Raw genomic sequence first — 23,451 nt, 5'->3', positions numbered from 1 at the left:
TGCAGCTCTGAAGGTGTCAGATCAGGGCACTCCACAAGAAGGTTGGAAATCTGTTTTAGATTTTTATAAATTGGTTACAAAAGAGACATCACTGTGATAAAATAGAAACATCAATGACCAAATATGAGATTTTTTTTTTTTTCAAATAAAAAAATAAGACAAAGATAAATTGGCTTCTAATCTACTATTGATCAATTGTTTAGTTTTACTTTCACTTTCAAAACGAACATTTAAAACAAAATCAGTTGTGTTGTAATGGTAAAAAAGAGTGCGTAGATGTTTTACATCCACTGTATATGCCGTTATTTTTGATATCCTTTTTCAATGAAATGCGATATGTCACTTCTTATACTAAGGAAATGTTCTCTTCTAAGATCTTAAGATGATTACGAGCTGCAGTAGCTTGATTTCTTATCTATGTATGGCAGCATTTCCGACTTGCATATCTACGTCTACAGTCTGCGTGGGCGTCTGCCTGACAGGACAATAATGCACCGACACTACTATTTGCTTCAGAATGGAAAAGCACACATACACAAGCTGATGATAGGTACAGGACACACAATATACGCATCCATCTTACTAAATACACAAAAATGCTGATTGGGTTATACTCTTAGTTATTGTAAATGGGCTTGTTATGCAAGAGTACTGCAGTCATTCAAGCGAACAGGCAGGTGGCAAGAAAAGGAGCCTGGCAACTATCAGGGCAGACAGGAAAACAGTCCCCAAGGACTGACAGATGGACAAGTAGCACAATGGGAGGAGAGCTGCGAACTAGACCGGAAAAACAATGGAAGGATAAATACATCAGTCATGCTGTTATAAGTGAATTAATATGAATGATATCTCTTGACAGTGTCAATCTAAATTAAGCACCATTTATTCTTGGGAAGGCAGAATTTCTACACCCACTGCGGGTCGCTCGAAGTAGCCAGCAAGTGCAATTGTATGATATTTTCATTCAGCCTTAAATTTGTTGGACTTTGAAGTGTATGTTGTTATGAAGAACGTCATCAGACAATCTTTTAGAACCCACAATCATCATCTGTCGTGCTCACGACTGTTTTTAGGCATTTACAAAATGATGTAAAAAGATTTTCTAGCATAGTACACACACACGCACATACACACAACACATGGGGAAATCCCCATTGGTAAAAGCAGGCATGAGGTCGCCAGTTACCATGGCAGCTGTTTTTTTTTTCCTGTGGAAAAAGCTTTTTTTCCTCTCTCAATTAACTCTGAATATGAATTGAACCGAACATTTTTGTGTTCACAATTATAAATACGTACACTACGTATAGAAATGTAGTGAATATAATCTATTAGTATTGTCCAAATAAAAATGGATTGGACTGGATATTCACATTTAGAATGGGACCATTACATGGTGGTTTATTAACTGATAAGGGAAATCCCAAATTAATATGGGACATTTACCGGAATTACCCAGTTTTCATTCCGTGCTGAGCTGTACCCACGAAGGGAAAAAATGAGATAGGATCTGCTGTGACTCATTTTTCCGTATCCTACCCCATTCCACAAGGCATTATGGGAGAGAAAATGAGAAAACGGCTCCTCCCCCACCCTGTGAGCACATATTCAAACACATGCATTCACACGCACACAAACACACTGGGGCACCCCTATTGGTAGACACAACATCAGGTGACCCGATACCATAGCAGCAGGTTGCAGCAACGACACATTCGTAGCTTTTGCTCCTTTGCTGAATGAAAGACTATGAATGAAAATAAACAGGTGAATGGTAGCAGTGAATGAATGGAAGCCCTGTAGACTGAGCGTGTGTAGGAGCAAACCAACCTGATCTGGTAAAGATGGATGCTGTTGTCTCTGTATGCAAGTGCATTGTTGGGCAGTAATTTAATTTTAAGTCTTTCTACACAGATGATGACTGGGTCAGATTGTGTGCTCAGGCAATTTAATCTACCTGCATCTGTTCCCATGGGGACAATGTAATTTAATTTGACTTTTAAAAAGATTGTTTACAGTCAGTTGAAGACATTAAACATTGAACAACCACAAAGGTAATTTTTGATTACTGTCACAGGGCGTAAAAGATTAACAATTATAATCTGTACAGTGGAATATATCTGCAATGTTATAGTAGAAATATAGTGGGTTATATTAGAAACAAATAATACTGAGCCACTGTTTCATTCGTTACTTGCAACAAAATACCTTAAGTGGTTTATTAAACATGTAACACTTCTTCAAATATTTCCCTTAAATTCAATTTCTGCATATGCTTTTAATAAAATACTTTTCTGGTATACTTTAATATGTATATTATACCAAAATGGTGATACTAACCTCCCGCTCCATCTCTCTGGAGAAAAGTTGTCAGGCTTCTCAAACACCTGCGGGTCCCTGTGGACAGCATGACTGATATAGATGGCAGCATAACCCTTTGGGACATGAAAACCGGCAAGGGTAGTGTCCTGCACACACAAACAGACTGAAGGGATTAGTAGCATTCTGTGAATGTTTCGCAATATTGTGTGTTCTTAAAATACAATTGATATGAAAAGATGGAATCCACGAGCATATGGATCAGGCCCTATTTATCTAATTGGACTAAAAACTATTTATATCATCGGTTTCAGGCAAGGGCGTAGGTTTGCATGGGGACGATAGGGACATAACACCGCCAACTTTTCAGGATGCTCAAATTGTCCCAACCAACTTTCAAGCAACTTTATTTGCATTGTATAATGAGTTAAATTATATAGGTCATTTCGATTGTTTTCTTATTTGTTGTAAAGGCCGAGTTATGTTTCCGCGTCAGACCTGCGCCATCAAGGAAGACCCGATTTACGACCCTCCGCCGTAGCCTCTCTGGCTCCTATCTTTTTTTCTGACTTCTGACTTCGCGTCGCGACAACACGTGTGACGTGGTGGAAATGGACTATGATTGGTCCGCTCAGACTGTTGTTTCCGGTTCAGCGGGAAATCACCGGCATTGTCAAACAATTTTCTCCACGCAAAATGGAAGAAGTCAACGAGAGAATCAACGAAGAGCAAGTACGACAACTTCTACAATGTCTCGTCAAGACATTATGAAGATTGCCAAACGGCAAGCAATTTGTGGGAGGAGATTGCTGAAAATACGGGTCAGCCAGCGATTGATTTAAAAAATAAAAAAAAATGGAAGAACCGCCAAGACAAGCACAGCATGTGTCTCCAGAATCGAATGGCTACATAAAGCAGTGACCCAGTCAGCCCAAAAACTGCCAGCTTTTAATCACTTTATTTCGTATTTTTGGTTGGTGCACTTCATCATTTATTGTGTACACATGTTTGCTGTCAGTCTGTGACTTATTTACGTGTCACACTTCAAGTATATGAAGAATAAAGCACAGGTTTGGTGTCAAAAGAGTTGTTTTGATGTTTAATTTTCAACAACAGACAGTTCACACACGATACATCATCACTGATTGAGAGTGCCTCGGTGCTTTTATGATAACATTAACATCAAGGCTTCCAACGCAGTTTGGGAAGTTCCATGGACACCAGAAACCTGCTATGGCTTCCCACTGGCTGGTTGTAGGACATGGCAAACAAATCGGGCTGGAGGGCTTTACAGACCTCGGACAAAACGCTGGATGCAGTGCTCGATACCAGTTTGAAGCTAGCCACCACAGCTAGCTGGTTTCCACCCGAGGCTAGAACTCTCTATGTGGCATCAAAAGTTGGACAGACCGCCTCAAAACAGTGTTCTGCGTCGCCTGTGCCTCAACATTTGTATGATCAACATTTATTCAATGTTGATGAGCCGATGATCGACATTCAAGCATACCATCTTGCATTGTTTATTTATTTTTTTTCTCCATTAAACTAGACAAGAGGAAGTCAACAAGCATGCTCCAAAACCGTACAATCATAATGCCACACCCCTCTAATGGCTTGGCGGTGAATTAAAGAGCAACGCGTCACCTGGTCGGAGAACCATTGAATGTCGAATGACGCCGTAGTTGCTGCGCCCTCACCACAATGCGGGAGCATAACTCAGGCTTAAGGATGGAATTGACCCTACCATTATTAAGTGAATTACTTTCATTATGTTTAGACTTACATTGACCCCTTTTTACTTGCTGAATGTGCCAGTCCAATTTTTTCTTCAAACGCACGTTGATTGGCTATGTTCAAATATTGGAATTTAAAGTGCCTATGACAGCAAAAAGCATGTTGGTGTTTTATACTCCTGAATGAAATGGACCGCTTGGATGTGTGTGGAAGTAATCATTTTATTTATTCAATTTTTTGAATCCCACGCCATGAAAATGAGTGACTTCCGGCTCCAGTCTCGGGTTGAGGACGTATGCGAATGTGACGCCATCCGGGTCAGCATCTCACAATACAGCGTTGCTTTATAGCATGCAGATGGACTGCAGATTAAGCTGATTTTGAGAATTAATTTGTTTATTTGTCGCATCACTTCAGCCAAATGTGCTGCAGGTTTTTTTTGCTGCACCAGGGAGAGCCGTTTTGGGTTTAAAAAATTCCCGTTCACCGCGGAGAAGACAAGTCCGACAACTGTGGGGCCATTGGATTTACGATGAAGTGAGTAAAAATCGTGTTTTGTATAATGTCAAATACTGGGATCATGGCACACATTTTAATAAGGAGGTGGCTTGCATTTTGTGGCTGACAATGCTCCTTGTCCACCAAGAATGCCACTCGGCCGACGACTGGCGGCTTGTCGCACACCCCCCTCGGTCCTCTTCGCGTGCCCGCCGAAAGAGCGCTATACTCGGCTTATGCTTGTGCAGTTCTGCATATCGTCCAGACTTCCAGCCCCCTCTGCCTTCTTCGTGTGCCCAGCAATAGACCACGATCCTCGGGTTGGGCTCAGACAGCTACGCACTTCTCCGACGTCGGCCAGTTTGTTCGGCGGTCATTCTCCAGCTGCTTCCCCAGCAAGTGGGGCTCTCCTGCCCGCAGTAGGGGAATGACGAGCTGTAACTTGCTCGCCGCCGGGGGGGTTGCCGATCCGTGAAGACAATCGACAACCCCACCGCCAAGTGTTATGTTCCGGGGTAGTTTTGTGTGATTTTTGGCTTCGAAAGGCAAGAATAAGACCTGGAAACACCGCTCGGTTTGGGTTAGCATGTCGGCTAGCTGTCACGCCTCCTGGTTTGTTTAAGCTCTCCAAAGCCGGGGCAGGGAAATGACAAAAGTCGGACTAAATCCGGTGGCATAAAATATCGTTCGGGAGGTGCAAGAAGTCAACAGTTTTGACCATTATGGAGTCATTTTGTCATACTGAATTAAATGTATTTTTAATATTTCAGATTCCATTTAGCACAAGACTGTCATTTATCATGACCATACCATTTATTTGGCAATTGGGGAAATACTTAGATAAAAAGAATATCCAGTAAAACTATTGGAGTAGAGCGATTCAAACAATGACATTTTGCTGCTCTCTTCGCATTTTCCTCGTTCTGAATAATATGCCCTCAATGGGCTGAAATCTAAATCAGATGAAATCGTGACCTGCCAACGTCATCCTCCAGCTGGGGACACTAGAGTGCTATAATGACAGGCAGGGGCTAGACAGCAGATTAAAAGTAAAATTTCTCGTCATCTACGCTTTGCCAAATTGTTATACTGTATATAGTCGAATCGTCTCAAAATATGATTCTAATTCACATAATAATGCTATTTAGGATTTCTTTTATGCTGTCACAGGCACTTTATTTGCTCATAAAATCCAGGCATTGATTCTGGAAATTTCCAAAACGTTTCTTTAGTAGTTTTTGAAAACAAAGATCTGAATTAAACGGTGTATCACCTGAACCAATGCATATGCACTCCAAAAACACACCCCCTTGAAATAGGTAAATTCCCTTGTTTTCAGTGTAAATCTACTAGAAATAAGTGAAATGATCTGCAACTGCTTCAAGTAAATTTTACACAGATTTGTTGAAATAAGAAAAATAGCTAGCTGAAAATAATCTTAACACACTTATTTTAAGCAAAAAGTTAGTCTATCAAATCTTAAAAAAAAAAAAAAAAAAAAACTCTAGAATCTCTGTTTCAGACAGTATCTTTCAAAACATTATTTGAAAGCATGTTTTTCTTGATTTAGGTGAACAATGAATGACCAACACTTACAGTAGATGTATGGGCTTAATAAGAACAAATGGTAATATTTACTCAAGGTAAATGGAATAATCTGACCCATTCATCTGTTGACTAGTCTTTAACTCTCACAACAAGATGGAGAAAATTATTCGACTAAATTAAAAAAAAAAAAAAATCAGATTAAGACCTTATAAATTTGCAGTGTGAAAGTTAGTTTAAGTCAATACAGATTTATTTTGCATTGATCATTTAGCCTATAAATTAATTAAGGTTCATATTCGTGAGAAATGTTACCCTGACCCCGTTCATCCAGTCTGTTTGGTCTTATTAATGTCCCGTCCCCTGCAAAAAGTGTACATGCAGGTTATGCTGTTATATCGTCCCTTCCAATATTGAGGCCAAACCTACACTCTTGGTTTCAGACTTTTCTTGAACTTTTTAGTGCCACGGCCGATGACAGACGTTCGATCATGTGGCTCTTTTCATCCTTCTGCTTTGGATTTAAATAGGTTTGTCACTAGTAAACGTCCAATCCATTCGAACTGTGAGTTCAAATTTCTTGGACGTCTAACATCGTCAATGGCAGTCAATTGATTAACAGAGCGCAAGAAAAGAAAATGACAGAAAAGGGAGACTTTTAAATATAAGGGACGTCCCATTTTTCGACACACTTTCCTGAGGCCCTTTTTTCACTGGGCTATTGTGAAGAGTCACCTTGAGGCAAAAAGTCCACTCACCCATTTTGTTGAACTCCAAGTTCAACTTTTCACCGAATCCATTAGTCGCTTCACTAATGGACTGCCACCCAACATAATCACTGTTCCTTTTTCTTATTGCCCCTTTCTCATTTCTAACCCAGCCTCTCACTGCTGGAGTGGAAAATCTGCTACAAACCTTTCTTTCTCTTTCTTACTGTGACATGACTGCCCTTGTGGAGTTAATTCACTTTCTTTCTACAAACACACACATCAACTCTTTTAAGTTAAAAAAAAAACTGTCGTATATTTTAGTTCCACTTGATGGTGCTTCTAATTTTTCCACGTGACAGTGAATACTAATGGTCACTTAGCCACCTGCGCCCACATAGGGCACAAAGCTCATCATTCTACTTATGAGTTTATGACACAGTTTCCTGAAGTACTAAGAGATCCAGTTAGCAAACAAATGTTATTTTTTGAATGTATCTCACCCTCAATGATGTATTGTACCTTCAGATTTATTTTGCAGTAAAAAAAAATCAATTTTTCATTAGTTTGAGTGGTTTGTACTTAGTACATACAATATTCGTGTAAGTGCCTCCCCTCTCCAGAATGATACCAAAACCCTTACGTCACGAGGCCACGTTCATCTGAGGTCGGCAGCAATCAAAGTGTACTGAAGCATTTCCTAGAAGTGACAAATGACTTTCCACTCGACTTCACAGCATCACGAGTGCACATCAGCCCCACCAGCAACCCCTCGGACTTCCGTCCGGGGTAGCAAACCAGATCAATCATATGGACGGATCAATGCCTCCGATTGGACTGTTGCGTAAACTCGCTTGATGAGGTCGCCAAAATCAAAATACAGCCGGTGCAAGCACAGGAGATGATTCTGAGTGACTTGGACTGAATCAGTGTAAATTAATCAAAGGCTTGATCATGCAAAATGCTAATGTTAAGCGACCACATACAATGTTAATTTACATTTATGTGACCATTTAGAAAATTGAGATTTAAGGTCTCACATTTTTTAATAGACAACTTCATTAAACAGATGAGTATTATTTTGTTTAAATCTTCATATACAGTCATGTGAAAAAATTAGGACACCCTATTGAAGCCTGTGTGTTTTCTAACATATTTGGTCATGTGGATATTTAATATCAATTTTAATAATCTTGAGAGATTCGATTAATAGAACTGAACAACTAAAACTAAAACTAAAAAAAAAAAAGATTTTTTAAATTTACATATATGAATAAATTAAACTATATATATAAATTTAAAATTAGGACACCCCCATATTCAATACCACTTAAAATGGCTAAAATCACACACAGGAGTATCACATCAGGTGAACATGATTAGAACTTCATTACCCAGTGTTTTGAAGGAGGCGTGCCTTATTTAAACGTCACATTTAGTTTGGTGTACACCTGACTGTTGAATTGAGAGAAAACACCATGGTGTGATCAAACGGAGCTGTCTGAGGCCTTCAGAAAGAAGATTGTAGGCGCTTATGAGTCTGGTAAGGGATTTCAAAAGATCTCAAAAGAATATGAAATCAGCCATTCCACTGTCCAGAAAATAGTCTACAAGTGGAGGACATTCAAAACAACTACCAACATGCCCAGGGCACAGCATTCCAGGAAAAGAACCTCATACCAACTGTGAAGCATGGAGGTGGGAGTGTTATGGTTTGGGGATGCTTTGCTTCAGCAGGACCTGGGCCAGCTCACCATCATAGATTCCACCATGAATTTTATCGTGTATCTGAGGGTGGTTGAGAAACATGTGAGATCATCTGTATATAAAACTAAAGCTGAAGCGAAACTGGACTGTGCAACATGACAATGAACCAAAACACCAGTAAATCCCCCAAGGACTGGCAGAAAAAGAAGAAATTGAGAGTCCTGGAATGGCCGAGCCAAAGCCAAGATCTTAATCAATTGAGATGCTGTGGGGTGACTTGAAACGGGCTATACATGCAAGAAACCCGTCAAACATCTCACAGCTCAAAGTTTTCTGCGTTGAGGAGTGGGGCAAACTTCAGACTGATGAAGTTATTTCAGTCAAAGGGGGTAACACTAGCTATTATAAGGTAGGGTGTCCTAACTTTTTCTTCCATTAGAATATGCATTTTTGTTAATATATTTGGTTTAATCAATAAAACAATGTTCATTTTTGTTGTTAACCTGCAATTAAATCACTTTCTTTTCCAGAGATAAAGAAAAACAAGATCAGACCTTGATATGAACATTTCTTAATAAAGAACTGAATATTTAATGGGGTGTCCTAATTTTTTCACATGACTGTAAATTAAGTTCATTTCTTTTTTAAACACGTATGAGCATTATAGTAATGGCTAAGTAATTGGATGATCAGGGAGCACTATAAAATGTGCATTTATTCAACATTGTTCTCATGAGTTGAAGCAAAGAGCAGGAACTCAACTTTACAATTTTTTTTTCCCAATAACAAACATCTGTTCAAATAGTGTAACATTTAATCAAAAACAATGCAGACTAAGTATTACCTAAAATTCTTTAATCAAAAGTAGTCATGTAAACTTCCTCTGTTTATTACCCTAATTCAGTAGCAGTACTGTCTATTAAATCCCAAAACAAATGTAGGCGTGCTAAAGGTTTAAGTGCCAAATGTAAATAATTAATAAAAATGTCATGTGAGTTTTCTCTTTATTTCTAATCCTCTTCCTTTTTTATTTACTCAATTATTTTATACAGTTGCGTTCATAATTATTCAAACAACATAGTGCTTTAGTATTACATTTTTATAAATCTTATAAATCTTTATAAATCTTCCAGATAAAATTCAAACTTGAAAATGTCATTTGTTATTGAGGAAACATCATGTCAGCTGCAAAGAAGTCCTTATTTGATCAGTTTATGAATAAGGTAATAACTTAATGTCAAACTTTTCACTGCACTATATGGCAGCGGTGGTTGAAGAATTTTGAACAGAAATATTTGGTGGGCTCTCGAAGGAGACCCACTACTGCATTTACTGCTGTACGTCGCCATCTAGAGGAATGTGCGGCATACAGATGCCTCCCACTGACCTGCCAGCTCAGTAGGTAACTTGTTTTGTCAGGCACAGTTTTTAAACAAGATGTCCTTCTTTATATAATGTATATTCCTTTTATTAAAATGTTTTCATTTTACTGTAATACAATCATGTGATTATTTGATTCTGCACATAATTGCTTCTTAAAAATCCCAAAACACGAACTTTGACAGATTAGGTCTGTTTATCAGAAACCTGTTCAAACAGTGACCACGTGGCCAGACTGGACATGCACATACAGTACTGGCCAAAAGTATTGGCACCCCTGCAATTCTGTCAGATAATGCTCAATTTCTCCCAGAAAATGATTGCAATTACAAATGCTTTGGTAGTTATATCTTCGTTTATTTTGCTTGCAATGAAAAAACACAAAAGAGAAAGGATTTAAAAACATTAAAAAAAACATTATCATTTTACACAAAACTCCAAAAAATGGGCCGGACAAAATTATTGGCACCCTTTCAAAAAATCTTATGATGCTTCTCCAGTTTGTGTAATTAGCAGCACCTGGTACTTACCTATGGCACATAACAGGTGGTGGCAATAACGAAATCACACTTGCAGCCAGTTAAAAAGTGATTAAAATTGACCAAACCTCTGTCCTGTGTCCTTGTGTGTACCACATTGAGCATGGTAAAAAGAAAGAAGATCAAAGAACTTTCTGAGGACTTGAGAAGCAAAACTGTGAGGAAGCATGGGCAATCTGAAGGCTACAAGTCCATCTCCAAAGATCTGAATGTTCCTGTGTCTACTGTGCGCAGTGTCATAAATAAGTGTAAAGTCCATGGCACTGTGGCTAACCTCCCTAGATGTGGATTGAAAAGAAAAATTGACGAGAGATTTCCACGAAAGATTGTGCGGCTAGTGAATAAAGAACCTCGACTAACATCCAAACAAGTTCAAGCTGTCCTGCAGTCCGAGGGTACAACAATGTCAACCCGTACTATCTGTCGGCGTCTGAATGAAAAGGGACTCTATGGCAGGATACCCAGGAAGACCCCACTTCTGACCCAGAGACATAAAAAAGCTAAAAAACTTACCAAAGCCAAAAATGTTTTGGAAGAATGGTCTCTGGTCAGATGAGACAAAAGTAGATAAAGCTTTTTGGGAAAAGGCATCAACATATAGTTTACAGGAAAAAAACGAGGCCTTCAAAGAAAAGAACACGGTCTCCACAGTCAAACATGGCAGAGGTTCCCTGATGTTGTGGGGTTGTTTGCTAACTCTGGTATTATGAAGTCTGAAGACTACCAACAAATTTTGCAGCATAATGTAGGGCCCAGTATGAGAAAGCTGGGTCTTCCTCAGAGGTCATGGGTCCAGCAGGACAATGACCCAAAACACACTCCAAAAAGCACTAGAAAATGGTTTGAGAGAAAGCACTGGAGGCTTCTTAAGTGGCCAGCAACGATTCCCCATAGAACACCTGTAGATAGATCTGAAAATGACGCACACTTCAAATCTTAGAGAACTGGAGCAGTTGGCCAAAATAGAATGGTTTAAAATTCTAGCAGAGCATTGTAAGAAACTCATTGATGGATACCAGAAGCGGTTGTTCACAGTTATTGTGTCTAAAGGTTGTGTTCCCAAGTATTAGGCTGAGGGTGCCAATACTTTTTTTCGGCCCATTTTTGGAGTTCTGTGTAAAATGAAAATGATTTAATTTTTTTTTTCATTCCCTTTTGTGTTTTTTCATTGCAAGCAAAATAAATGAAGATATTACTACCAAAACATTTGTATTTGCAATCATTTTATGGGAGAAATTGAGCATTATCTGACAGAACTGCATGAGTGCCGATACTGTTGGCCAGCACTGTATTAGTGTCGTTTTACCTCGGCACCGTTTAAATTCAATATAACCATTTCATAAATAGTCTTCAAACAGCAGGCACATTTTCCCCTTAATTAATAAAATATTTCCATTATTTGTTAAAGTGACAGTCAGTATGTGTAAGATTCTGACCTGCTCTGCTATCCTGCGGCCACCAATGAAAGGAGGCCAGAGTCTCTGAACTTCCAGCAAGACACATTCCAGATAATCAGCATCCATCAGCGCTCGTCTTCGAGTTTCCTCCTGAAAGAGTTTATTTCTGTTAGAATTTGCTATGAGAAGAAGTTCTTATTATTGTACAAAGAACATTGAGGGAGAATGGCAATAGATGCCGAGGTTTAATAGCCTGATGTTGTAGCACGGTGCAATGAACTCAAGAACGAGGAATGAAACAAAGACCGAAAATGTCGGACATCCAAAACTGGTATTTGGCTGTTCAGAAAGTATATTTTGTTGATACTTTATCCTCCATTCCATTCATTACACAGGAGAAAATAATCTGTGGACTAATCAAAAAAACTGCATAGTGTGTGGCTCCACCCTGCTACAGTAGTGTAAAGATGGTTGATATCCTTCACAAACAGGAAACACCAAATATTGTGTAAGCTACATAACTGAATCAAACTTTTTTGTTGTTAAAAAAAATAGTCCACACTTCTCATAAAATAGCATTATTATCATTATATACTGTATACAGTGAGCAGCAGAAGTATTTGCATCCCTTGTGATTTTGCAAGTTTACCCACTTAGAAAATACGTAGAGGTCTGAAATTTCAATCATAGATGCATTTCCACCAATAGAGACATAATCTGAAGAAAAAATCCAGAAATCACATTGTAAGATTTAAAAAAAAAAAAAATTATTTCTAATTTACTGGGGTTCATAAGTATTTGTACCCCTGAGAATCAGCAATAATTATGACACTCAAACAAATGTCAGTCTACCTTCAAAAAAAGTTCACCTTTAACCCATGAGTAACCAGCCACCCACCACCTATTTGAGCTCATTATTGTACCGGTGCACCACAAAGTAGGTCATAATACAACTGTTACCATGGGCAAGACCAGATAGCTTTCAAAAGACACCAGAGAAAAAAAAATGTTGAGCTCCACAAAGCTGGAAAAGGCTATGGGACAATTGGAAAGCAGCATGGTGAAAATAATACAACAGTTGCAGCAATTGTTAGAAAATGAAAAGGGCTAAAAATGACTATTAATCTACCTCGGACTGGGGCTCCATGTAAAATCTCTCCTCGTGTGGCATCACTCAAGATGAAAAGAGTGAGGGCTGAGCCTAGAACTACACGGCAGGAGCTGATCAATGACCTGAAGAGAGCTAGATGCAGTTTCAAAGGCTACTGTCAGTAGAACACTTTGGTGCAATGGTTTAAAATCATGCATTGGTCAGAAGGTTCCCCGTTGAAGCCAGTACATGTGAAGGCCCGTCTAAAGTTTGCCAGGGACCATCTGAATGATGCAGAGGGGTCATGGGAGAAAGTCATGTGGTCAGATGAGAACAAAGTAGAACCTCTTGGTGCAAACTTTACTCGTCGTGTGTGGAGGAAAAACAATGATGAGTACAATCCCAAGCACACCATCCCCACTGTGAAGTTTGGGGGTGGAAACCTCACCTTTGGGGCTGCTTTTCGGCAAAGGGGACAGGGCGACTGTACTGTAAAAAGCATAGGATGAATGGTGAAATGTATTGTCAAATTTTGAGCCACAACCTTCTTCCCTCAGTCAGAGACTTGAAGATAAGTCATGGCTGGATCTGGTGCTGAAACTTCGTGTTTCTCAACGACAGCCCCGAAACCTGACAGATCTAGAGAAGATTTGTGTGGAGGAATGGGCTGAAATCCCTGTCTCCATATGTGAAAACCTGGTGAAGAACTACAGAAAGCGTCTGACCTCTGTAATTGCTAACAAATGCTTCAGCACTAAATATTAACACTGATTTTCCAGGGGTACAAATACTTATGAACCCCAGTAAAGTACAAATAAATTATTGAAAAAGTCATACAATGTGAGTTCTGGATTTTTTTTTAGATTATGTCTCTATAAGTGGAAATGCATCTCTGATTTAAAATTGAGACCGCTACCTATTTTCTAAGTGGGTGAACTTCAAAATCACAATGGGTGCGAATACTTCTGCTCCTCACTGTATATAAAAAATGTCTCATCTCCATTTTCTTTTTTACTATATCAGTGTACCTGTTCTTTCCCACTCAGAGCCACAGTGAATGACGTGAGTAGTGATGCCAGAGCTTTCGGAATGAGGGCTGAGATGAACAACAAGAGATGCTGGGAAGCGCACGCAGAACTGGGCAGTGGCAGAGACCTCAAGGAGCCCACAAAACTGGAGACAGAGAGGTAAGGGGAACCATGACGGGACACTCAAGCAAAAATAACTAGCTTTTTTTCCGAGGAGGGGCTGTCCAACAAACCCTTCTCTGTCATTCTTAAGTTTGTCATTGATAACGTCCATCAGCTGATCTCTGGCTTCCAAGGCCACGGAAAACCCAGATGACCACAGAGGGACTTTTACATTGACCGGAGCAGAGATGAGACCTGTGGAAGCAAACATCTAGTCAGTGAGTCCAGAGGTTTTTCTAAACATGCTGTACACACACAAAAGCAACACTCACAGACTTAAAAGACAAACATAAAAGTCCAACTGATTCAATTCAATGTCAGGAGAATGAAATGACCTGGGGTGGCTTGTGAATCCTCACAGGCATGTATACACAGCTAATACAAATAGGGCTTGAACTCAACAAAATCAATCTGACTTATCCATGTCAATGCAACTTTTAGTGTTACAACAAAACTAGCTAGTATTGTTCTTACCATGCCAGTGCTGAGTGCAAAGCTGTGTGATTTTCTGAAAGAGTTCCGGCTCCTTGTCCGCATGCACGTTAAGAAAAAGACCCAAAACCAGCTCTGTACCAAGCTGCTTAAATGTGGTGTACACACACTGTGGTTCGTCACTGCAAACACAAAAGTAATACATGTCTTTTTTTTTTTTCGTTTTTCCATTAGCTAAATGAAATGTTTTGTCTTCTATAATCACAGAATTAAAAATCTATTGTCTATAAAGCTTAGAACCCCACCAATATATTGTTTATTGCAGGTGCAACTAGTAAGTCGGAACTAACCCTTTAAGTACCTCTAAATACAACATACTGTAACTGTTCAAAAACATGTATTATACGTCATATTAATAAGATCAAGTAAAAAATAAGATACTGTGAGGTACATTGTGTTAAATGTCGTTATTGAATGACTATTCAGGCTTTAAAAAAAAAAAAGAAAAGCTATTTGGGCTTTACTCGTGATTGAGTCGGTTTGCTGAGAGAAAAGGGCGCTGTGGAAAGAGTAGGTTAGGCGAGAAATGGGGCATATCATGGCCGCTCAAGTCGCCTCTCTTAATGCGAGCCTGCTGTACGAACTAATAAAAAAAAAAAAAAAAAAACGGATCGGGACTCGCAAGAGAATTTGCCACCGCTGGAGAAGCAGCAGCATGAGAACAAGGAAATGGGAAGTCCGAAAAAGTAGCATTGTCGGCAGTCAGAGGAGAACCAGATGTTGGTGCGGGCATCATTACGCTTCCAAGCCAAAAAGGGCAATTCTCGGGCGGGCACATGAGAACCGGAGATGACAGCAGGTGGAACCTGACGCCGTCAGGAACTGCAGGTCGGCGGCGACGCTGCTGGGCGAGGAGGCATGGCAAGAACTAGGTACTGTTTATGTGACTAAAAAAAAAAAAAAAAAAAAACACAACTGGAGACAGAAAGGCGGACGAGACTTTGGCGTCACCTGTAGTTTAAATTAACAGGAATTGACAGGGAATGTTCAAAAATCTAAATGAAATTTACCAAAATGAACAGGAAGTGACCTGGGAATGTCCCAAAATCAACAGGAAGTGACACGAAATCAACAGCTAATAACCCATAAATGTCCCAAAATCGAGAGGAAGTGACTCGCAAATACCATATTGGCCCGAAAAAAAGACAGTGTTTTTGCATTGAAATAAGACTGAAAAAGTGGCGGTCATCTTATATTAGGGGTCTAGACATTATACCCATTCACGACGCTAGATGGCGCCAGATATCATTGAAGCGAATGCTGAACTTGACTCCCAGGCCAAAGCGAACTCCTTATGGTTAATGCAGTTATTGCAATTTTGTTGTGGTATCACAATATATTGGTTTATTTACATTTCAAGGCAAGGCAAGGCAAGGCAAATTTATTTATATAGCACAATTCAACACAAGGTAATTCAAAGTGCTTTCAAAAACCAGAAGCCATTCATTTACGAATGTGACTGCACTTTAGTTTACATATTTAAATGTTCAGATATTAAGATTTGAATGAGAAAAAATAACATGCTTTTTCTCTCAAATATATTGTTATAATCATTTGTTTCAGATGTAGCGTAATTATTTTCTGTATAAAAATTCATTTGGTGTTCAAAAAGTCTGTTTTCAACGTGTGTCTTGAAAAAGAGGGGGTTGTCTTATGATAAGGGCCTTCTTCTATTCGGGCCAATACGGTACTCCAAAACCAACAAGTGACCTGCAGAAATTTACTGACCACCAGAGCGAAGCATCACCCCGCAGTTTCTTCAGAAATTGCATTTTATCGTTATATTACCAAATTGGTAAGGCCTACAAACTTTCACGTAGGACTCATCCTTTTATTGCTTTTATTTCAAATCCGCATGCAGGATTCATTGAACAAATAAAAAATGCTGTGACGTTTTTAAGCTGAGAATATTGATTTGATGAAGTTCTTGGCAAAGCCATGTTATATGAGCCCAATCAAGGTTTTATTCACTTTTTGGCAGTGCAACGTTTACTGTGTACTGTATCAAACTTCAAATGTGTAGTACCTGTGACCGAGATCCTTGAGACAGTGTTCACTTACGCTGAAAAAGAAAGGGAAGGTCTTAAACATGATCAAAGCTGCATTTCTGTGTACAGTTACACTCAAAATGTCTAAACAACATTTATTTAGAAATTGGTCAATGGAAAATAACAGAAATATTAGCGCGTTGAGCCGTTTGAGTTCTTGTATTGTTGATTTGTTGCAAACTAAAGTTTCAACATTTGAATCCTTTTGAAATACATGCTAATTAACATGGAGTGCTGAATAATTTTGAGTTCATCTGTATTTTTGCACGGTACAGTATTTACTGTACACATGAAGTTCCTGTTTTTGAAAGCCTACTTTTCACTTTGTTAAAAAAAAAAAAAAAAAAAAAGTCTTTCTGTTGCAAAATTCTTTTTTTTTTTTTTTTGACTTGCGAAATTCATTGACACTGTAACTGACAACAAAAAAAAACACTTCTTTCACAATAGCAATGTATGACATACAACATAATTGTATGACAAACTCCAAATAAACTGCTTGTGTCTAGCAATGCTACTTCACCTACCTGGTGATGTAATCACTTGAGGATTCTAAGCAACTTCCTGTGAACAAGCTGGTGAAAGACAGACGCAGAAGACACGCCTCTTCGCCTAAAGGATGGAAATGTTTATGTATGCATTCATTCAATTTATTAAACTAGTTTTGTCCAGCTGCAGTCATGAAACAATGTCAAAGTCATTAAATTACAATATTGAAGAAAATATAGTATCTAGTTATAGCTTTAGGCATCTTAGGATGGCTGTTAGTTGATACAATGAAGTGTGTCCATGTGAGTGCGTGCAGTGATATTTTTACCATTGGTGGTAACAATGGTGTCACCATACATATTGGTCATCAGATCAGTTGGATCTTTCAGAAATACATTGGATTTCTCTGAAACAAACCAAGAAAAAAATTGCAATTACTGTTTTTATTTTTTGTTTTGTTTTGTTTTTTAAACCTGTCCTGCTCAGCTGCTTAGACACAGAGAATGGGAAACTGAGTGTCCTTATGGTCTGAACAGTTTTAATGTATCACATGGGAGTTTTATATTCTCCCATTATTGTTATTCATTGTGTTTTTTATTTACTAGGAGAAAGCAGCAAGCAGGAAGTGATTATGGAGAAAATAAAAGAAAAATAGAAGAGGTGAGGAGAAGAACAAACAACAACAGCAAATACATCCTACGATAACTATGCACATAGTGGTGCTATCGTTAGCTAATTGTATTTCCCATGGGCACAATGTGGGGGGCCTGATAATCGAGGAGAACGTGGAAGGGAAGGTGAGTCAAAAGTAGATGTGATTAGGCGGGGTGGACCGTGTACAAAACAGCAATGTGAGGTGTGGAACCCAGTATTATGTGAATCATATGTACAGGTAAGTGTGGATACGTTGATATCCTATTCCATGCTGCCTGATCCTGGCACTGACAATCTCTCTACTTGAGTGTGTCTAATTGCACCCAGTCATTCGTGAATCCACTCAGACGTTTGATAGTCCTGCAGACAAGTGGAGATCCTGGACGGGGGGCGCCCCAGGGCCCCGACACCTCCTCAGACCCAGGGCGGTTTCCCTGGACCATCCGCGCCCCCATTAACCGGCCGAAGGGGATGAAGGGACGCGTCCCGCATGCCCGATGATGAACACATTTGTGCCTTTGATCGTAGAGCTACCGAGACTTCCCTGGCCAGATCAAAGCTACAAACTTGTCAATCATCATTAACTTTAAGTACCAAATGCCAGCTGCACTGGTAACCAAGAAAAACAGTTTGGTCACACACGGCTTAGCAGGAGGGAGGGTGAGCGGCTGTATGAGCATGAAGTAGAAAAAAAAAAAAATAAATTAAATGAATAACCCGATCCTTTTCGCCCGATTCCGATCCTCTGAAAAATGGCGCGATCGGCCCGATTTCTGATCATGTGATCGGATCGCGGACATAATTTATATGATGCCATTTAATCCAGGCTTGCTGTACATACAAGTGATCCAGTATCTGCACACTTGGTCCTTTTATTAACTAAAACAGAAGTTTAAATGTTAAAAAAAAAACAACAACAACAATTGCACGTCCTGCGATGTGACTATTGCGCATTCGCACATTGTGATGCCGATGTTCTGTGACGGGTACACGTAGGTGCGTAGTGAGTGTGCAGCGTAGTGGTTAGAGTCCCTGCATTGTCGATAGTGAGCGCATCGTGCAGCGAGCGTGGGTTCGCGTCCCAGCCTGGTCAGAGAGGTGGGAGCGGATCATGTCGGGGCGCGGCACGTTTCACACCGATTACAGTTCAACCGATATATTATGCAGGTCTAATATTAGTGTATATCAGAAAAGTTTCATAACATGCCATAAAAGATAACTTCAAACTCCAACTGCAAACTACAGCTTTTACCTGGATAACTTAGTAGCGTTTCCACATCACAATTCTGAACTCAAGAGTGCAATCTGCTTCGCCCCTCACTGTGTGGAGTTAGCATGTTTCCCTGTGTCTGTGTGGGGTTAGTCAGGGCATTCCGGTTTTCTGACCCTTAAACAAATATGATTGGTAGATTGAACCCTCTGGAGAGTTCATAGGTCTAATTGTGAGGGTGGAAGGTTGTTCATAAACGCTGTGTGATTTGCTGGCCACCAGTTCAGGGTGTACCCCTCTTCCTTTCAGCGAGGATAGGCCACAGCACTCCCAGTACTCTCATGAGTTATAGGGGTGCTTATAATCCCCTGAGCATCTGAAAGAAGAATATCACCATGCAGGACCATCAGTTTTACGCTTTCCCCAAGCTCCAGACTACAGCGTATCATTAAGGGGACACCTTTGTAAAATATGGATGAGAACAAGGCATCATCATGACGACTGAGCTATGGGAGATCCTGGAAGAATCCTAACAGTTGTTACTGCAAGAAGGCATGACAGAGAAGACTGTGAAAGTGTGTGGATTACGGTACTTCAAAGAAGAAAAATTGTAGTTTGTAGTTCTATTTTCTTACTTTTTTGACATATGTCGTATATTAAATTTCATGAAACCTTTGCATTTATGGTACAATTTGTGACTTTTTTACTGTTGTTTTGACTCAATAAATGGGGATGTTTTCGTGATATAACTTGCATTTCCTTATTTTTAACATTTACATATTTAAAGCACCTTGAGGTGAAACTGTTAACCACTCTCAAGTCTCTTGTAACATCCCCCATCACCCCCTGCAGCACCATCACGAGTCTCTCCCATGACGGATAACCCTACTCAGTGGTTACATTAGTACTTATAATAACATTATTATTACTTTTTATTTATTTATTTTTTTTTACATGAGACCATCAAATTAACAGACGTGGACGACACAAGGTCACTATGGACGCGTTCGAATTCATGTGAATTATATCCAATTGTAATAAAGCTTTATTACACTGTTAAATTAACTCTACAGTAATGTATTAATTTCCAATACATTGGCAAGCAGGTACACGTACCGCACAGCAGCTCTTTCATACCCTGCGCCGAACACACGATGGTGGTGGGTCTGTTCATCAGACGACTTTGAAACACTCTGCTGCCGTATTTCTCCATCTTGTCCCGGCAAAATAGCACCGGGTCCCGATAAAAGTCCAGCGACTTGTCCCCTAGCAGCGATACACCTGCGTTGCCTGGTAATTTTGACATAATGCAGACAAGGGAAGGGGGGGGGGCGCATTGAACGCTCTTTTGCCCAGGTGTTTCTTCGCTGCTTAGTCCTGACGCTCTAACTACCGACTAGAAACTTTAACAAACTCACTTTCACCGTTTAAAACAGGTCATTTTACTGAAGCGACCCGCGGGTCAAATTGTCTTATTTGGCCGAACGGTCCAATTGACTGTTTCACCGAATGCACCACCGTTGTATGCAAGGCTGGTGCATTCAAGTGCTTTCGGTAAATTAGCCAAACGGTCCATGACGTTGTCCTTTTACAAACACTTCCGCTGTGTACTGTTCTCACTTCACAAGCAACGGTGTACGGTATTTCAACTACTGTGGTTTTCATGCAGGCGCCAAAAAGAAAAAACAACAACAACAAAAGCACAATTAAAGAATATTTTTGAAGATATGTCGTTTTTATTGAGGCAAGTCACCGCATGAAAAACGTGAAGGGACTGTGACGCAAGTTACGCAACTACTAGGAATACCTGATAAAACCAAAATTGCCCGTAGGGCATTTAAAAAGTAGTAACAAGAATAAACAACAAAGTAAAAAAGAAAAAGAAAAAAACATTAACATTATGGTTGTTAACCCATAGATGCACGAGTGACTGGACCCAACATGACTCGCATGTATTTTCAATGGAATACAAGGTAGAACACTAGATCTGAAATGTTTTGTTTTTAGTAGGTCTTCACTTAAAAAAAAAAAAAAAAAAAAAAAGTATAAAGTCTGGCCCGCGGGCAATTTACGGTCCAACATGCAATGTTTTGAACGTAACAAAATCATAGGTGGAGTTTGACTTCTGTGGGAGGGTGACCCAAAACATGCTGACGACCCCGAAACGCAGTGTCATCAATACAATTAACATAATATATAAGACGGAAAACACTTAGGTCACTTGAAATTCCGCTCTGAGACCCCAAATTCGGCCAAATTTCAAAATTGTTCTATATGCATGTGTGATACATCATTGGAAAGCTTAAAATCTCAATTTTCTGGGGGAAGAAAAATTTTGAACAGGAGGGCATTTAAAAAATAATAATAATAATAAACAGCAAAACCCGAACTAGAGGTGAGAGCATTCAAGAGTATAATTAAAGACGCCATGATTTTAATGAGATATCATCATCTACTTACCTCTTTAGCATGTATCACCAAGTGTCAAGACACAGCTGTGAATGGCCACAGCTGGATTTTTTGGTGATTTTTTTAGTGAAACACGGTAATATAACAAAGATCGCAATGCAGAAATTGCAGACATCAAGGACAGGTGCTATAGGAAATGGAAGGATAGTTTTTTGTTGTTGTTGTCTTAGTTGACCCCATTATTCAGCATGTCTGTAATAAAATAAAAACAAATTCTGACACCTTTAATTAAGGGAGAGGAAAACATCCCATTTGGCCGCTACTTAAATGAATATTTAATGTGACACTTGCCTCTAGCTTCCTGACCTTGTCATTACATATGCTATATTGTTTCCGAGATTTTCATTTTCATATATTTATCCTTTTCAACGTTTTTTTTTTTCTTTTCAAATTTTCTTTGTTTGGATCAATTATTTATCATCTAAAATATTGGGGGAAATGCGACAGTTACGAAAAAAATACAATCAAGCAATAGTTATGAGGTAGATATCAGTGACTTTTTTACAGACGCCAATTTTTTCATTGTGACGTAATTTGTTTAAAAGTTTAACATATACGAGTGAATACTTTTTAAAAAAAAAAATTTAATTTTTTTTATTTATTATTAAATATTAGACATCAATGAATGATACTAACCTAAAAATTACGGACATTTCAAATAATAAACATGATTACTTACCTTCTTTTTATGGCTTCGTTGAAACGAAAGCGGTTGCGCGATATCTGTAAAAAGGGGTTTCCAGGGTAAAACGGACAAATTAAAAATAGTTCAGGGTTCTATTGCACCATGAATCTGCCATGGCATCGTATAAACATATTGTTCTATCAAACACAACAGTTCTTTTGGCTTAAAATACAGCAGTTTATTTTAAAGAGGGGTGCAAGAGCAGAAACTGCTTTTTCAGTCTTGTCTGTGTTTTCCGCCATATATATATATATATATATATATATATATATATATATATATATATATATATATACACACACACACACATACAGTATATATATATAAAAAATAAATAATAAGTTCTGCTCTGAGACCCCCAATTAGCCCAAATTTCAAATTTGTCCTATACGTATGTGTGATACATCATCGGAAAGCTTAAAATCTCCATTTTCTGGGGGAAGAAAACGTTTCACAGGAGGGCATTAAAAAAATTACCCCTAAACCCTCACTGGAGGTGAGACAATGAGAAAGCATAATTAAAGACACCATGATTTTAACGAGATATTATGGCGTACGTACCTTGTTTCGATCCATTTATCATGTATCATCAAGTGTCAAGACACAGCTGTGAAAGGCCACAGTCGGATTTTGGGGGGATTTTATGGGTAAAACATTGTAATATAACAAGGGTCGCGATGCAAAAATCGCAGACATCAAGGACAGGTGCTATAGGAAATGGAAGGATAGGTTGTTGTTTTTTTGTCTTAGTTGACCCCATTATTCAGCATGTCTGCAATTTAAAAAAACAAATTCTGACACCTTTTTTAATTAAGGAAGAGGAAAACATCCCATTTGGCCGCTACTTAAATGAATATGTGATGTGACACTGGCCTCTAGCTTCCTGATCTTGTCATTACATATGCTATATTATTTCCGAATCACAATGCTGTATTTTCTTCTAATATTTTCTCTCGGAACAAGTAGGTTAGAATCCCAGAGCCACTCAAGTTACAACAACCATTTCACTATATAAACAATTACCTATATCTGTACTGTACATATAAATTATTAAATATATAAGGAACTATTTTGTTTTTGACATACAACAATGCCCCAAGAACATACGTTTGATTTTTCCCGATAGATTGATAGATTTGTATATTTATTACATGATTTATTGTTCTCATCCTTTTGCAATGTGTTTTCCACAGTCCACATAATGTAGTGAGTTCTGTGGCTTGACCAAACTTGCATCAAGCTCCGCCCCTCAGTCCTTCTACGTGTTGGGGCTTGGTGTCTTTAATTTACAAGCATCTCGACGA

At 39.0% G+C, this 23,451-nt stretch overlaps 1 protein-coding gene across 1 annotated transcript in view; it reads right to left on the bottom strand.

The window, feature by feature from the left end:
• Positions 1-20,788, bottom strand: part of LOC130905827 (putative cytochrome P450 120) — a 30,148-nt gene extending 9,360 nt beyond the window's left edge. Inside the window, exons 1-9 of the mRNA XM_057819541.1 lie at positions 20,110-20,788; positions 17,458-17,535; positions 17,168-17,252; positions 16,622-16,657; positions 14,578-14,717; positions 14,175-14,298; positions 13,942-14,086; positions 11,863-11,973; positions 2,338-2,465 (exon numbers count right to left, since the gene is read on the bottom strand). Coding sequence (XP_057675524.1) covers positions 2,338-2,465; positions 11,863-11,973; positions 13,942-14,086; positions 14,175-14,298; positions 14,578-14,717; positions 16,622-16,657; positions 17,168-17,252; positions 17,458-17,535; positions 20,110-20,299 — 1,037 coding nt within the window. The 5' untranslated portion in view covers positions 20,300-20,788. The remainder of the gene's footprint in view (positions 1-2,337; positions 2,466-11,862; positions 11,974-13,941; positions 14,087-14,174; positions 14,299-14,577; positions 14,718-16,621; positions 16,658-17,167; positions 17,253-17,457; positions 17,536-20,109) is intronic.
• Positions 20,789-23,451: the final 2,663 nt, after the last annotated feature.

The sequence above is a fragment of the Corythoichthys intestinalis genome, chromosome 17, assembly GCF_030265065.1.
Source record: "Corythoichthys intestinalis isolate RoL2023-P3 chromosome 17, ASM3026506v1, whole genome shotgun sequence".
In the NCBI taxonomy this organism is placed as follows: Eukaryota; Metazoa; Chordata; class Actinopteri; order Syngnathiformes; family Syngnathidae; genus Corythoichthys; species Corythoichthys intestinalis.
Note: the sequence above shows the minus strand (reverse complement) of the source record. Positions and strands in the feature narration are given on the sequence as shown.